Source organism: Mesoplodon bidens, assembly GCF_964165515.1.
Source record: "Mesoplodon bidens genome assembly, chromosome: 4".
Taxonomy (NCBI): Eukaryota; Metazoa; Chordata; class Mammalia; order Artiodactyla; family Ziphiidae; genus Mesoplodon; species Mesoplodon bidens.
Genome location: NC_138160.1, coordinates 54842240 through 54860301, shown reverse-complemented (window position 1 = coordinate 54860301; position 18062 = coordinate 54842240). Strand labels below are relative to the sequence as shown.

General features: G+C 38.2%; 1 protein-coding gene across 8 annotated transcripts in view; it reads right to left on the bottom strand.

Annotated features, from left to right (window-relative positions):
* The window catches only part of MAST4 (microtubule associated serine/threonine kinase family member 4), a gene marked incomplete at its 5' end in the record, with an annotated part of 581401 nt that overhangs the window by 64467 nt on the left and 498872 nt on the right, over positions 1-18062 (bottom strand). For all 8 annotated transcript variants that reach the window (XM_081231058.1, XM_081231059.1, XM_081231061.1 and 5 more), the window contains 4 exons: positions 3637-3846; positions 5708-5783; positions 7747-7904; positions 13173-13251. In XM_081231058.1, coding sequence (XP_081087184.1) covers positions 3637-3846; positions 5708-5783; positions 7747-7904; positions 13173-13251 — 523 coding nt within the window. The remainder of the gene's footprint in view (positions 1-3636; positions 3847-5707; positions 5784-7746; positions 7905-13172; positions 13252-18062) is intronic.

Below are 18062 nucleotides of genomic sequence, written 5' to 3'. Positions count from 1 at the left end.
TAACTTCTTAAAAGTATGAAATGGCTAACATAGTGAAGGACTGATTTTGTTAACCTGGGCATTTAACACATTCATGAAATATGTTTTATATAAACAACACTATTAGCCTGTAAGTTAGCTATTTCATAATATGTAAGAAGTTGTACACTGCTTATTTCAAATGTTAGGTGAATACTGTTTATACTTGGATACATACATGTGAATTTGATTTCACATAATGAATAAATAATACCTAGATACTCAACTCAGTAAAATTTAACTGACTCAAAATCTTCTAAAATTTTATTTTACATGTTGCCTAACGTGAAATCTAAGCACAAAAGATATCCTGAGGACAGAACTTAGTTCATTAACAGTCATTTTAATTTTCAATATTTTTTGAAGAAATGAGGTAAATCTGTATCAAGGCAGATATAAAACCAAAGTTTTAAAAGTTTAAATATAAACTTCTACACATGCTCACTTTCAGCCTTTCTTAATTTTTATGATTTGCTTTCCTTCAAGAATTAAAAAAAAGTATCAGGGTGATGTTGGTGCAATAGAATATAATTTCATAGATATGGTAATAAACATTTAAAATCATTCTTGAAGGTGCTTTATTCTGACAAGAACTAGCCTGCCAATAAAAAGAAGTGTCAGACCAAATCTATGAAAAATGATTATACTTAGAAGTAGTATGTTTACTAAATTTAAGTCATTAAATCAATGGCAACTTTCCAAAATGTAGGTAGAGAAACCATATACAGGAAAAGCCAAAAAGCTAACATTTAAAAGAAAAAACACGGTGAAAATGACCACTGGTGAATAACTGTAGATTAGAATGTGTTTAAAGACAACCAACTGTTAACTATAACTACAGGTTCTAGTAACCAGTAAGGATGTCAGGACACATACGAGAAGACATACATAATATTTAAACTGTCTTTAAGTTTTCTTTTCATGTTTTGTTTTGTAACAAAAACGGATTTAGGAAGATACAGTGAATGCCAAGAAATAAGGTTATATGTCTTCTTTATAGTTTATCCTTAATCAAAACTAAACAGAGGGCTTCCCTGGTGGCGCAGTGGTTGAGAGTCCACCTGCCGATGCAGGGGATACGGGTTCGTGCCCCAGTCTGGGAGGATCCCACATACCGCGGAGCGGCTGGGCCGTGAGCCATGGCTGCTCGGCCTGCGCGTCCGGAGCCTGTGCTCCGCGACGGGAGGGGCCACAACAGTGGGAGGCCCGCGTACCATAAAAAAAAAAAAAAACTAAACAGAAAACCTTAAAGATGAAGCAAAAAAACCCCACCTAACTTCTGGATTGATAATCCTCTTACTATAATAATTACTGCTTTATAAATTAAGGAATATAAAGAAAATCTAAAAAGCCTAAACATGTTTTGGTGGTCTCTTCAAGGAGAAACAAGAACTTTATATCTTAAAAAATTAAAAATAGCTCAGCTTATACAAATTCCATTTCAAAAATTGTAAAAATAATCAGTTCATTCCAACTTCTTACTTCTGAGAATTATCAGCCCCAACCAAGGCCAAAACATACAATGAGTTATACTAACACAAATAATATTTTGTTTACTATCAATAGGGGAGATGGGAACTTTGTTAAAACAACACCAAACAAAACCACACACTCAGCATGAGAAGAGAAATAGTTTAGTAGCTGCCGGCAGCAAGCTCCAGCATTCCTGGATTCCCTGTGTTTGTACTGTAAGTGTTGGCCAGTATAAAAAATATGGAGACTAAGATTTGTGAGTGGGTTATAGCTTCCTGTGTATTTTATTTTCTTTGGCTAAATACACCTAAGTGAAAAAAAGAATGGAGACATAAAAGCTTTCCTCTGGAATGGACCTAGACCTCAGGACTTTAAAAAGGCATCAGTTAAATCAAGCTACTCAACCTCAGGGGGACTTGGCCTGAGTGTGCAAAGGACTGGCAATGGGAACAGTGGCGGGGAGACAGGCTAGGCGGGCACACAATGTCATGGCTGGGAACTGACAATAATTGCATCGACGGGAAGGCAAAGCCAGGCCTCACAATGTGATTCTATCCAAAGGAGCAAGTTCCCCTGCGACCTGTTAGCTCCAAACTCTGGAAGGACATTGTGAATGTGATTCTGAAGACAGTTTTAATTTTCACAAAAGGACTGAAGGAAAATGTTTATCTGTGAAAATAAACAAGAAAACATCCTTATTCAAACCTGACAATACTCTTTATGTTACACATGTATACATGCTTCTTTGCCCAAGAGAGAAATTTCTCTAAAAGTCAACAATGTTAATCTATTACATGGTGCATTCAGATGATTTTTGAAACCCTAAGATTTTTTTAGTTGCCATGAAACAACCTGCCAAGTCTATCATACAGAAACGAAATTAAGTGGGGGATTTCAATGTAAATAGCTTCAGCTTTGGGTTCTACCCTTTTCAGGGAATGCCTATGAAGGAATGAACCACAGAACTTAACCAGTAATTATGGTAATAGCCTGGGACTGAACTATGGAATTAAGGAAGAAATATCTCACAGAGGTAAATTAATTTTCATCATAATTTATAGTAGAATTGGTCCACGACAAATTGGAAATTGACAACAAAACCTGAAGACAATGTGTTCATCCAAAGACAGTCTGAGAAACATTCCCTTAGTGAGCTGCAAGAGGTTGAAATGTGAGAAATAGGAACGGAGCATAGAAAACTCTGTTGGGAGGTTTAGAATGGGAAAGGGAGGAAAAATGGTGGCTGCTAGTCAGAGAGGGATCATCTCATCTTGCCACAACTAAATTCAGTATGAGCAAGGACAGATGGATTTCTAGAAAATTAGGATGCCAATATTTTCCTTCAGTTCCATGCAATTATTTACACAATCATGCTTGGAGAAAACCACCTACGATTTTATTTACATGGGCATAATGTATGCCGATGGGATACAGAAATACAATATATCCAAACATATCGGCTAAATACGTTTTACTTGTAGGCTGTGGCTGATCAATTTCAGTCAGGACAGCACTATTATGCATTAACTGCATTCCACTATACACACTCCCTTCCTGTCCTGGGTGTTATCAGGAGCTAGGACTGCAAGTGTTAGGCCTGGAAGGGGCCTGTGTTTATCTGTCATTTTAGAAATTGGATATTTTGTTAGAAGAAAAACTGACACTAATGAAAATATAAGTTGCCATTTACTACCCAACACCACCTGCAGGTTAATTAATAGGACACATGGCCTGGAAGAAGCCAGCAATTTGCCATTTAGCTTTTCCAGATATTAGAACTAGATAGCATCATCAAATAATGTACATACACTCAGGCAATTTCTAACTTTATGGTTAAGGAGGGGAAAAAAAATCACTGCTTCAAAATCCTTCACAATCCACTTATCCTAGAGCCATAGATTGTTGGGACCCAAGGTTCCTGTAAAGGTTATTAACATTAACTTTCTATTACTCTAAATGTTGACCAGAATCAATTCACAGCAAGTAGCAATCAATCTGTTTTCTTCTTCTTCCTCTTCGTTTCCCTGGAATATGAACTCTGTCTCATGGCTAAAACTTGCTGAGCAAATGCTCTCATAAAATTTTTCTTGTTTCAGGGAAAAAGCAAAACAAATCAGAAAACTTTATTAGGTGTAGGGTCTATACCTCATGCAGCAACTTATCTAACTTGTGCTGTAATTCAAGGAAGTATCGTGAGGTGATGAGACCCTGGTGGGATTTATCCAAGCAATCACGAGCCAGTTCAATAATCTGATGGTGAGTGAAACTAAGCACTCCATCTGCGAGGGGGAGGACGTGGTCCGGGGAGTAGCTGGTGATTATTTCCTTTAGGCGCTCTTCCATCTGAGCTGTAGCCTGTTTAGAGATGACAGGCACACACGGATGTAATACAAGGAAACATATATGTAAACAACTCAATAGTCACATTTATTTAGCATTTACAGAGACCTCCACAAGTTATTAAGTAGAATTCTAGAAATTAAATTTAAAAGAAGCCTCCCTTCTGTAAATTTAAAAGAAGCCTCCCTTCTGTAAGATACTATAATGGTACATATATATATTTATACACTTGTCAAAACCCACAGAATATACCACACAACAGAGAACCCTAATGCAAACGATGGACTTTGGGTGATTACGATGTGTCAGTATAGGTTCATCGACTATAACAAATAGACCACTCTTGGGCTGGGGCGGGGGGATGTTGATGGGAGGGGGCTGTGCCTGCGTAGGGTCAGGAAGCATTTGGGAACTCTGTACTTTCTGTTCAATTTTGCCATGAACCTAAAAACTAAAGTCTACTTGGAAAAAAAAAAGAAAGAAGGAGCAGCAGCAGCAGCAGCAGCCTCACCATGTGGGAAAAAGATCTGAGGTATATAGGAGAAACTGAATCTCCCAGGGTGATAATTACTTTTTTCCTCTGCCCTATCAAATGTAAAGTGGTACACGTAAGCTTCTCCAAATAACTCAGTATCTGTGAATCGCTGTGCTCTCATTTCAGATCTTGGGCTCTTTCAGACAGACTGCCAAAAATTTCAAATATTGTAGCTCTGTTTTTACCTATTCAAAAATCAGGATCGTTGCTGGAGTTCCACAGCGTGGGCCAAGAGTTTGTTCCTTTGGCTGTGTTTTAATGTACTAGGAACAAGCATCCTATACCATCTTTACTTATACCTCAAAAAGCTACATCATGGGCAAATGGCCAAGGGGATTCCCTTGGTAACATAAATCTAAAATTTCCTTCCCAACTTTTATTTCATTCTCTGGGATCCCTGACTGCCTAATCAATGTTCCTTGCCTGCATTAATTGCATATGCTGGGAGACTCCCTCTGCCTCCTGTTCCCTTCTAAAATCCTAACCAGTTTTAACTAGTATAGTCAGGATCTATTTCCCTGGTGAACAAGTGACATGTGATAAATGGTTAAAATGGCTGTAATCAATAACATCAATGTTGGGTTCATTACAAATAATAAGTACTCCACTCCTGATTTGTGAAGCCAAAGATTTCCTTTTGCTCTATTGCCTAGGGTTACAAAGGTGATGGGGGAGGGACAGGAACAGAATGGAGAAATTGCTTCTCCCAAATGTGTAGGAACACGCTGGTGGAAAAGTTGTGGAGACGAGGTGACCGGAGCTCCTTGCAGCCAGGGCATCCGGCAACAACCCTTCGCCAAGGCCTCTCTGGCTCAGTCCAAATTGCTGGTTTAACAGGGAACACTGCAACTGGACCTTTCCTTCTAAGAGGGTTAGACGTATGATTGCTAAAGAGATTGGAAGCCACAGAAAAGAAAAATCGGGTGAAAAAAGTAAAAGACTTTCGTGACACATACCAATTTACAGGCTTCTGAGGAAGGAAAACAATTTCTGCTTGACCATACAGCAGCAGGCCCAGAACACGGGCAGAAGGAGCACCAGGGCCCAGAGGCCTTTCAAAGCTGACGCTCTCTGGAGTACCTCACCAGGCTCACCCAGTGGGTAGGACAACCAGTGGGACTCACGTTACAGCCAGTTCAGCCCACGGAATGTGTGGCTAGTTCTCGGCAGCTTTTAAAAATGTTTAGTGATTTTATCTTTCTAAAGAAGGCTATGGTGCTATTTTATAAAGAGAGTCATCAATGGACTGGACCATTACTTCCCACGACAAACACCTTACAGACACTAAACCTAGGTTGCCCGTTTGTTTAGGTGCTAGGCATCTTCAATTCAACTCATTACCTTTGGGAATCTTTCCTTGTAGACATGGTTCATCATGATTATTTCATGGTCACAGCAGGCGGGAGAGCGTCCAGGGCTGCAAGCAAAGCAAATTACCCTTTTAAACTTGCCACAGCATGAAATGAAAATAAGCTTTTCATTTATAAACAATTGGTTGCATCAAAAGTACTATGCAGTCTTTGTAAGAAAAGTATATTAGGTAATAAACTACAAAATCAGTCATTAGCACACACGCACGCATACATACTCACAAACACACAGAAACCCCGAATAGTGTTCATAAAGAAAGCTCCAGAAGTGGAATGCTGCAAATTAATTATAGCTACAATATAAAGGTTCAGAAAACGCTCTTAAATTGTGATTATATTTTGTATGTAGCATGCGTTTGCATGGTTCTAGAAACCAATTAATGAACTGCAATATCAAAGAAGACAGGGTAGCTACAAACAGCAACATCTAGGGCACGCTGAACTGTATAATTTCACACTTTCCTCATACACCTGCGCTCTGCCACGAACCACTGAAGAGGTTTAAGAGTTTTCCACGGCACACGTGTCACCACTGAAATCCATTTTCTGGCCTGGCACATATTTATTTGGGATGCTGAGGAAGGCATTGTGTACAGTACTAAACACAGGCATACAACTCTGTGTTTTCTCTATTTCAACAGTAGGTGCTTGCTCCTTCCTAGTGGTATACAGTCAGGCAATTTCAGTGTGAGTTTATATATTCCTCAGAGGACATGGCTGCTTGTAGTAGATATCCTAGGAACTCCTTTCATAAAACCAAAAATGGCACCCATGTGGTAAAATACGATGAATGAATATGTATTGAATGAATACAGCTCTAAATGAATTCGTAAAATTGGTCTTTTATTCCATATCTCAAAATAATCTAACACAATTATGCCATGTAGCTGCATTTACTATATGACACTAAATAAGAAGGGTACAAAGGGAAAACCCTTCTCAGAAAACTTTGATGTTCAACTGAACACCTGACAAACTATGTTTTACAATAAACCTTAATATATCAAAGCGGACCAGTTCTACAGCATGAAGATCTCATACTGTGGAGAACCTGAAAAAGGACTACCCTGCTCCCCTTGCAGAGAAGGACCTGTTGTCCAGCTGCTGGGATTGCAGAAGGCTTCAGCTGCCAGTCCCTTCAGGGATGGCCTCAGCTACAGAGCCCCCTCATCCAAGGCCATGTCCTTCCCAGGGTACCACGTCCCAGGACTGAGGCAGGGATATAAAGGAAGGGCCATTTGGCCCAGAGGGACAGCTCTGATGGGTCGTGTCATCCCTAGAGCTCCCTGTGGGGTTGGCTGCAGCTGTCAGGTCTGCACTGCAGCTACATTTCTCCCTCTGCCCAATCCTGCTTCCTCCCCACCCACAGATGTACTTCCCAAGCACTCCCTAATAAACATCCTGGTCTCTGTGTTAGAGTCTGCTTCCTGAAGAGCCAAACTGTGATATACGTAATTTTTTGAGACAAGGCCAAAACAAAACTGGCTCTACTCAATGTCAAATGGACTACATATGGTACCCACAAAATACAAGGGAAACAAACTCCTAACAATTTGCTCATAATCCTGGAGAAAGTAAGACTTGTGATGGGAAGAAAGAATGAAAGATCTGGGTGGCTTTTCGTAAGGTGGAATCTGAATTCCACATGTGAACCCAAACGTGCTGTCCTTCCTTTTCAGCCAAGCCTCTTCCTCGTAAAATATTAATTGATGTAGCACCATAATTAGATGGTCTTGAAATTTCCAATGGCTCGAAGTTTCTCTAGGTGGTCCCTGTAGTCCATCACGGTTACTGCTACCGCGGCAATTAGCAAATTGTAAGGATTTAAAAGAAAAATACTAAGATGCCTTTCAATGGTAATTCACAATATCACGTGTAGATGGAAAACCATATATAGTAGTTCATAAATTAATTAACATATATATGAATTACAGGACCAAAAGTCTTCCCTTGAAATGGTTGAAAAGAGATTATCCAACTCATTGAAAATTTTCAATCAGGGCTACAAACCTCAGACTTCGGGAACGGGGGCGCATGGGTGTATTCCTGCATCTGTTCTCTGTGGCGATGCTTTCGGTGGTACAAAAATGTTTTGATAAGAAGTGTAATTCATCTGGTGTTGGTTGATAAGGTAACTGGTGCAACTTCTCCTGGGAGGAGCAGGATGACTAAAACAAACCAAAGTGAGGTTTTATGACTATCTCAAAAAGAAATTCTTTAAATGAATATGAGATCACAGCATTAAATTTTGTTATATCACCATTTTATACTACATCCTTTCCATGTTATAATTACAATAGCTAGTGCCTCAATGTATACCTTGATGTTGTCTCTGGGAGGTCAAAATGGCTTCCAAATTTCATCTCATTTGTCTATAAGATAATTTCCCAATACAAAGCTTACCCTCTGGAGAAAACCCAGGCTCTGAAAATGGATAGGACCCAGTCAAAGCCACAGCAGGAAAGTGACAATTGGAGTAAGAATTTAGGTTCATTAAATGACAGATTAGTTCACATTGGTACCCTTGCTTCTACCACTCACCACAAACACTGTGACTTTTAGCTAAGTAACATAAAATGAATTCTGTGATGTATGGTCATAAATGGGTAATGGGATCTCTCTTTACAAATCATGCTATCCTTTGATGCAATTTCCATCAATATGTGTCCTGGGTAAAAAGGGGAGGGGATAAAGAAGATACTTGTCTTACTAATGCCATTGTTTTAAAAATTGGAATTTTCTATTTCTGTCTTCTTTGGCTTAGGTTTCTTTTTAAAAAAAAAAAAAACTTCAATGGTGGTGAGTTTTTTGTCCCTTGAATATAGATTTGCTCTTTGAAAATTCTCACTCACCACTTGGAGCAAAGTAAGGTAGAAAAGGTGAATGGCTAAATAACGCTGCTTTTAATCAATGTGAGAAATATAACTATAAAGCAAAGTGATTGCTTTTTTTGTTTGTTTTTATTGAGAGGTGAACTCTTTAAGCATTCTAACAAAAGAGATGAGAAATGTCTGAGTAATGGAAACACAGGTGGAATAAGCATATTTTGAAAGATACCCCTCATCTGAATATTCCATTCTAGCAGGGGTTTTTTTATTAAAAAAAAAAAAAACCTGCCACACTAAGACCACACTTCATAAACACTGCAGCGTCACAATGCAGTAACTAGAAATTAATGACTAAAGCTTAAAAGTATCCTTATACCTTGAAATTAGAAAACACCTTCTAAGTAGATACTGAGATAAGCAGGACTTTTTACACTGTAATGAGATTATTTTATAAATTATAAAAATGAGAACACTACTAGAAAGACTTATGAGGTAAACCAAGGCTCTATTCACAAAGTACAGGTATAGTCTTAAATACTGTCACTACAAAGAAAGAAATAAAACACACATAAACTAAGTCAACTCAAGAGATCAGTAAAAGAATAAGAAAATCAATGTCAGCAGGAGAGAAGCAGCAGCGATAAAAGCAAAGATGATGAAATGAGCAAATAGAAAAACAGAATTAAGGATCTGTACATATGTCTCAAAGGTAAAGCAATGTCCACAATTCTGAATCCAAGAATTCAAAACCCCAAAACCCAGAAGTTTGTTCATAAGTATACAGTAATCCTTTTTGGTGGCAAAGCATTAATTGAACTGATGGAAAGCTATTTAAAATATGTATTTAATCCACTTAGTATGAATGTTGATTCAGGTTGCTGTAGAAATATTAATGTAGTTGATTCTGAGCTGCTGACCCAGTTGCTGCTGAGCTGTTATGTACAGTACAGGGAGGATCATGTTACCTTTCAAAAATGTGAAAGTTAATTCCAAAAGCACACCAGGCTCAAGAGTTTCACATAAGGTACTACGGACCCGTGCTTGCATGGCAAGGACACAAGCTACTTCAGGAGGGTGATTCCCTCTGTGGAGTGAGGGAAGAGAAAGGGAATGGGTGCGAGGGACTTTAGTTGTATTTTAATGTTTACTTTATTTTAAAAGTTTATTTAACAAAAAGCTGTAGCAAATATAACAAAATATTAACATGTGCTAACTCTAAGTTGAAAATTTTGTGGTTATGCCATATACATAACCATATAACTGAACTCCATAGGGCATATGCTCTGGGCTTACTGATGGGGATGTGTTAAAATGAATGAGGAGGTGGGATAAGTAAGTATTAGAGAAGTGAGAGGCAAGGGGCTTCTCTGAGGAGGGAGCTTCTCTCCTCTCAGTTGGAACAAACAAGGTGTAAATGGGAAAAGGGTGACACCAAACCCAAGCAATGCCGAGATGAGTTTACGGAAGTGGGAACAACTGTAGGCTCTCCAAATAGCCCAGGGATTCAAAAGGTACCAAACAGGGCCCCAAAAGTGAGTCAATAATGGACAGCAGAGAAGTCCAGGGGTCAGTTTCAGCAGAGGTCAGGAACTCAAGGGAGAACTCGTGAGTCCAGCAGAGGCTGCAGGTGTCATCCTCAGGACCTCGTATACTTACTGAAAAGACACTTCCGCTGGTCAACGCATCCTTGGAACAGCACTTTTACTAGAGTTTCAAGAATGAGTTTGGGAATTTCCCAATAAACTGAGTCCCATGACTTTATATTTCTAGTATGTTCTCTAAGTGTGGTGCCCGTGAGTCTCATCACCCAACTAGTTTGCATATGACTTCTGACTACATGAAAAATCAAATCCACTTTCAAAGAGTGAAGATTTACAGAAAAAAACTGTGCTTCTAGTTCTCAAGGCAATAAGAAGAGTTCCCCCAAAACGTTCTGAGTAATGGTATCATTCAACTAAACATTTAGTCTCTCAAGATAACCATTTTGCAAGGGACAGTATCCATATACATGTGTAATTTTCCACTTGTTATTTATTAAAAGTAATATTATTTTATAGTCATACCTCATATTTATAGGTACTTATTTTCATATTTCCATTCTTTCCCTCAGCAGAAAATAATTCATCTGGTAAGAAATACATGGGAGATGTCCTCCCACTGCTTCAATTCCATACTACTTATATCCAAATTAAAAATTATGTTCTGAATATTATCTTGGAAAAGCTCTGCAAATTAATTTTAACTACAAAATTTGAAGTTAAGAGAAGCTGCAACAGTAAATATTCTGTGGAAGGACTGATTAACTTCACATGGCCAAATCTTTCCAATTTCAGAATAGAGCATTTTAACACTTGCGAATTTTGCAGTTTACATAATATCCAAAGGATCAAGACGTGGCATTTACCTTTCAGTGTTAGCAATTCTGGAATTCAGCTAACAACAATTATCTGTAAAACTTAAGCTGCATTTTCAAAGTGTTTGTAACTTATTTGTACATATTCTGTGTTTTCATCTTAAGAATAAACTAAAAATGCATTTCTAATTAGCTACATCACAGCCGGTTAACCCAAAAAGTGAGACTCTAAGAGTGATTCAGGTTAGATTTAGAAAAGAAGAAAATGCAACTCCTAAGCAGTTTTGCACAATGTTCGCCCTAATATATGAAGGGCAAGAACATAAAGAAACTGGGGGAAATGAGAAGCAGCATTTTAGATTTTCAATTAGCATTTTTATCAATAACCAATAAGGAGAAAAAATAGCCAAACTTCTGGGCAATAGAACCTACACTCCACAAATTTAACAGTGCCTTTGGTCTTCTGGTAAAAAGGTTAATTTTGAAAGTTAAAATTTGATTTTGAAGGGAAAAATAGGAACAAGAGATCAACAATTATACGATACTACCTTCTTCAATAAAATAAACACTTAAGAGAAAAGCTGCCCTACCTCTGGGCAGAAGCTGTTAGAAACACAGAATACATGTGTGTGGCTAAAAATTGTCTCAGGAAGCTTTCTCTTTAGGCATATATGCAAGTCAGGGACAGCAGTGATTCCATTAAGACAGATGGCCAGGTCAGATTTACTATCAAGTTTGTTTTAAGAAATACCTTGTAAATTCCTTTAAAAAAAAAAAGCCAAGCGCCTAGAACCCTTACTTGTATTCTTATTGCTACGACAAGGGGGTTAGTAGATAGCCCATCGGTTCATTCTCTGTGCCTCAGAGTTTTGATCCACAAAATGATGACAATAATGACAACCGCATTATGAGGTATGTTTCTACAATTAAGCCAATGCGTTCTAATTAGTGAGACTAGTACCTAACACATAATAAGTATTTATAAAAATATAATTTCCAAAGTAATTTGTACCAAATGGGGTCCAATTCTATGTAGCTCACCTTTGCTTTTTAGATTCACTTTTTAAAATAACGTATGATTTACTAGAGATGGAAAGGAGAAAGATCCTGTGTTCTCCCCTATTTTTCTTGCAAAAGAGAAATTTCTGTATCCAAACTATAATAAAACTTGACTGAAGGGCAAAGCAAGGTGATATAGTAAAAATAAAAAGGATTTAGAGTCAAGGAACATGATACACATTTGGGGCATGGGGAGGATTCAATGAGAGTATGTATGAGTAAGCCACAGGGGACAAGTACTCTGTTTACTGGTGGTTGGGTTCTAATCGGAGACACTTAGGAGTCTAGGGAAGAACACCACTTAAAATTTGAAAATTATTCTTTTTGCTTTTTGGTCAATCAATTTCAGCATTCATTTTCACACTGTGGTGGCCCATACTTCCAACATCTAAAATATGTGTCTTACTGAGTCACTTTGCTGTACAGCAGAAATTGACACAACATTGTAAATCAACTATACTTCAATTTAAAAAAGTAAAATAAATAAATAAATAAATAAAGCTCTGTGGAGACAAATATCCCACAACATCACTAATTTAAACTGAGAAAGCATGTATCTGACCCACTGAATCACTTCTAGTAATTGCTAGGCCTCCTGTTGAAATGTTGTAGTTTGTGGCAAGAGTATCCCTTCTTCCTCTACTCTATTTTCACTGTTTCATCTTGTCTCTTTATTGATCTTAATCTACTACTAAGTTCTTTTAATCTCTCCTTAAAAGAAAGTTCTTATCCAGAAGGCACAGATTTAAGGCTTGCCCTTTTTTTTCCTTTGAATGAGAAAAACTAAAAAAAAACCCCCAAAACTCTGAATATAAGCCACACAAGAAAAAAACGACCCAGGCCATCAAAGTTTAACGGCATTTTCAGTACTAATATCACTGGCATGGAACCACAGCAATGAAACCAGATTGTGTTTCCTCCTCCCACCCAAAACACCAAATGGTATGAAAAAGAAAGCTCCCAGTCTCCTCCCAACTGGTGATCCGGGGACTCACTCAACTTGTGTATCATAGTTTAAAAGCTTGCAGCAAAAAGTATGTCCTTTTAATGTTTGTCAGCTCATCATTTGATGTGTTGCCTACTCGGAGGGGCAGACATGCAGAATTTATCCTCTCCTTCCTATCAGGAAGCACCCAGAGAAAGCACTGCCTGTGTAAGAGCTCTGGGGTGTGAGAGAGGGAAAGTTGGGCACTTACAGAGACCGTGGAGCTGGGCGTGTTTGTCCCATAGCCAGAGGAGGGGAGAGAAGCCAAGGACCAGCGTCGTCCATCAGTCCTGGTGAGAAAGTGAGATTAGCTTAGGCCAACACTGGAGTACGGTTACATGGGAACCCCAGGGAAACCGAGTATTTTTAGTTGAACAAATGACACAAACACAGTCAGTGAGGATGTGGAAATGTTCAGCAAGGGCCAGAGTAAACAAACATTATACAGCAGGTTGACTTTTATTTAAAGTGAATCAATACACCCAAACAAGTAGAAAGTGAATGGGGTGATCCATACTATTGATCTCTCGCTAATACACTTTGACAAAATGAATACCAGGGATAATTACATCAGTCAGACTCAGCAGATTCAGATGAATAAAAACAGAAAGGGAGGAGGAAAAACACGCTTATCTGGAAACTGATAACAGGGGCCATGATCTTTGGAAGGGCCTGAATTCCAGCATGGTACAAGAGCCTGTGGGGACTTCCATTGCATCCTCAAGACTTTCTGCTTATTATTTTCAAGGGAGCAGTCTTAATCATCACACCGAGGGGAGAAGGGATCAGGGGGCTCAAGACTGGCTCAAGCCTTAAGTGGCAAATAATTTTAGCACTAAGAAAGTGACTGTGACCTTGTGCACAGAATCTCTTAAGAGTTATTATACCTTCTGACACGACCTGGCTTTATAAAGTGTTCCAGCAAAAGCCTCTTGCAGGGTTTATGAGTATGCAGCCCAGCTCTAGCCAGTGAGAGGGAGTGAAGAATGAAAATTCCCCACTAGTGATAGAACCTAATGCAAAGAGTAGGGTTACCTGCCCTAATCATAGAGGCAAAGCTGTCAGGAGTCTTAACAGAGTATGGTTTTTGTCTCCAAGTCGTAACAGGATGGATAGCTTCTGGGTTGAACTCTGGCTATGAATTATAGTCATTACAAGGGTCTAGGATGAGTTGCTGAAGTAGTAAAGACAACACCGTTGCTAAGGCAAGGGGACACCAGAAAGTCAATTTTCTGAAATCTCTGGCATTCCAGAACCATTAATTTACTAGCAATTTTGAGTGGACTATGCCTTCAAAATCACATAACAGTGTGAAAACAAATATACACACATTTGCCACGAGGAATATAGGAAACACATACTTTTCTAAACAGCTATACTGTTTTCTTAGATGCAGGATTATATGTAGACTTTTTGTAACTCATGATTAGATTAATTTACCAAATGAGAGACAAGAGTAGACCAAATTTACCACAGACACATTCACAATAAGTTGAAGTCAGGGAATTCATCAGCATTCGACTTGAATTTGAGAAATGTCACAATCAGATGTTTATGTAAAAAACTGACATTTTAGCCAAAATTATAGTCAAGGGAGAATATAATCATAGGCCACCAGGGATGTTGCCTCCAATAAATGCAAATGGTCCACAAAGACAAAATGGAGAAATTCAGGTGGACAAATCACAGAAGCAGTACAATGTTAAGATTTTAGTAAAATTTACCTGTCGTTTCTGTGACCACGATTGGAGTACAATTGAATCAAGTATGTTTTTTTTTAAAAAAAGAAGCAAAATAAGATGTTTGTAAATATACCAGATAAAAGGAATGAAAAGAAATAAATCACATGTTCTCTAGAAATAATTTTATACTATTGAAAATGTTAAAAGAAAATAATTCTAAAAACATGCTTATAAAGACATCTGACCATCAATTAAATGGACACAGGTTGGTTCTAGTTTATTTGCCTAATTATTAAAGACTTAACCCGTTCCTGGACTTTCTATTTTAAACACCTCCAATTTTTAAATGAACTTGTTCAGTCCATTTAATAGCAATTATCAGAATCTAGTCTCTGGAAAGAGTGAGGGACACAACTTCCCCCACCATGATTTTGCTTTGTGATTCCTTAACTCTCCTTTCCCTCAGGTATCAATGAACATATTTCAGATGAATGAACAACTCCAAGAGGAGACATGTTCTTATTAGTTCTGAAGCATAAATTACATTTGCTTACTCTGGAAAACACACAACTAGAAAGATGTTTAAACAAGAATATGCTCAGTACTCTGTGCAGCCACGGACCAGAAATAAGTTATGTCTCATAAAGTTCCCTAAGTTGTCCGTGTCTATTTACTCAAATGGAGCACAAAGGACCACTGCATTTTCATTACCATGACAACTGCACGTCAGAAATTCCTATATATGCTATATACAGTGCTTAAGGGAGAGCATGCCCTTTTTTTTGAAGAAAGCTATCACACAAGTATAATTTGGATCCTACTAACAATGTTCTGTTTTCTTTGCAGCAGCTACCAGTAAAGTGTCACCTGAAAACAAGCGTACATTCTTGCCAAAGCAACAAGGCTTTTTGAAAAGAGTGCTTTCTCTGTGGGTGGAAATTTTAATGTTACACTAAATGAAAAAGGGAAAAACACCTGATGGGAACACAGGATACAAAGAGACTGGCAAACAAAACACAAAACCAAAACCCCAAAAAAACCAAAAAACCCACATCATTTCAACACTAACCACAAAAAGTTAGATTAATACGGTATACAACAAAGGAGGAAAGAAAAGTCCCTATTACAACTGTATGAAGAGGAAGATTTCTTTGTTTGTTTGTTACAGTCATCTGGTGTGAAACATTTTATGGTCTAGCTGATATTGGAACAAGATCAACTATGCCAATACAATGCAACCAGAGTAACTCTGCCCACCAGTGCTCAACAAGTGTCTCATGACCTGACCTCTCAGCAGGCAGGTCTGTTCCAGTAATTTGCTCACGGAAATATATTCTGAGATTTAACCTGATAAATAACAGCTAGACAGCTAGGAGACATCCACAACAATTATTCAGGGCTCTATTTTCTTTTTTTTATTAAAAAAAGTTTTTTAAATTAATTTATTTATTTGTGGCTGCATTGGGTCTTTGTTACTGTGCGCAGGCTTCTCATTGCGGTGGCTTCTCTTGTTGCGGAGCACGGGCTCTAGGAGCATGGGCTTCAGTAATTGTGGCACGTGGGCTCAGTAGCTGTGGCTCACGGGCTCTAGAGTGCAGGCTCCGTAGTTGTGGCGCACGTGCTTAGCTGCTATGCAGCGTATGGGATCTTCCAGGACCAGGTCTCGAACCCGTGTCCCCTAAATTGGCAGGCAGATTCTTATCAACTGCGCCACCAGGGAAGTGCCTCTCTCTATATTTCTAATGAAAGTGAAAGCAACTTATGTTACCTAAACCTCTACAACTTCTGGGGAAGGCAGAACAATGTCATTACCTCCATTTTACCACCACCAAGGAATAAAACATTAAGTAACTCCACAATCAGATGGATTGTAAACCAGCTTCAGCACAGTGATTAGCAAATTACAAAATATGTTTCCTTGCTCCAGACAAAATCTACTACACTATGATGTTCATTTTCATCCTTTTATTTTAACTCAATACTAAAAAATTAACTTGATAATTTTGCTCTCAAACACCTATTAGATAATATGGAAAGCAAGTGTGTGTCATCCTATTTACTAGTCTGAAATTCAACGTTACAGGGGATGTCTACTGGGGGGTAAATTATCACGTTATAAGTAAGATCAGAAAAGATTAATATGTCTGACCTTTATCCCGTCACCCAAGAATAATTTTTAAAATAGGACAATCTCTCCCCTCTGTTGGACTGAATATACAAAATGATAAAATGTGGGACTCCCCAAACAGCATTACTTCCTAAAGGCTCAGAAATGCATGCCAAATGGTAGGGAATGGAGACCCATGGAATTTCCATGTTTCTTGAATGAAAAATCAACTTTAAAATGGAAGAGAAAGATGACTGATGTCAAATAAAAATAGGCCAATTTGAGTTCGCATAGCAAACACAGGGTTCTATTTACTTGAATAAAAGTTCAAAAAGATGATCACTCATGTCCTAATCTAAATTAATGCTTTTTGAAGAGTGTGGAGGGAGTTCCATCTGGAAATTCCTGCAAAATGAACCAGAGGTCTCCTATGATAATCTTCTGTTACGGTTTATGGTTTATTTATCGAAAATTAACATGCCTAGGGGTTTGTGTGTGTTTTTTTATAGCATAGAAACCAGATTCATCTGTCCTCCAGTCAGCCACTTAATTATTAGATTCTCTTCATTTTTATAAATCTGGCAGGATTAAAAGACTGATTTCAGTCACGTTTAAATGTGGGCTATAATGAGATTTGCATTTTCTTTCTACTTAAAGTAATTAAAGGCATTCCCTTTTTAAGGGAAATGTATTTTCAAGACTATGGTATGTTCTCTTTTTTTAATCAGTTTTTATAAGATTTCCCTTTTTACTTAGAATGGTACCACCACAGTGAACTAATATTCATTGGGCAAACAAACACAGGCTCTGTGAGACCAGTTAATTGTCACATTTTCTTTATGGTGCTTAAAATGAACACTGAAAGTATCAACGTTGGAATTGGGGAAAATTGGGGTATCGGCCTCAGGAAGTTCCTTGGAGATCACATCTTAATTACTCGTGTGTTCTCCCTGTGGTGGAGGCCTGGTACACACAGGCATTTACCATATGGTGGGGAATGTGTGACTTTACAAGAGACTCTTAATTATCAGGAACTCCGAAAACGCTGCAAGCGGATCCTTTTCTCTGGATTTAGTTATATAAAATGCAGTGAACGCTGACAGATGACAGTGAAGACGTTGCAGGTTTTGCTCGTTAGTAACGTGTTAAATCTATTTTTTTAACCTACCTATGTGTCTTAATTAAATGCTACTTAAATTCATTTCAAGGTATGATTAGGTCTCTGAAGAAAATTTGACAAATATCTAGGACAGGGACTTCCGTGGTGGCGCAGTGGTTAAGAATCTACCTGCCAGTGCAGGAGACACGGGTT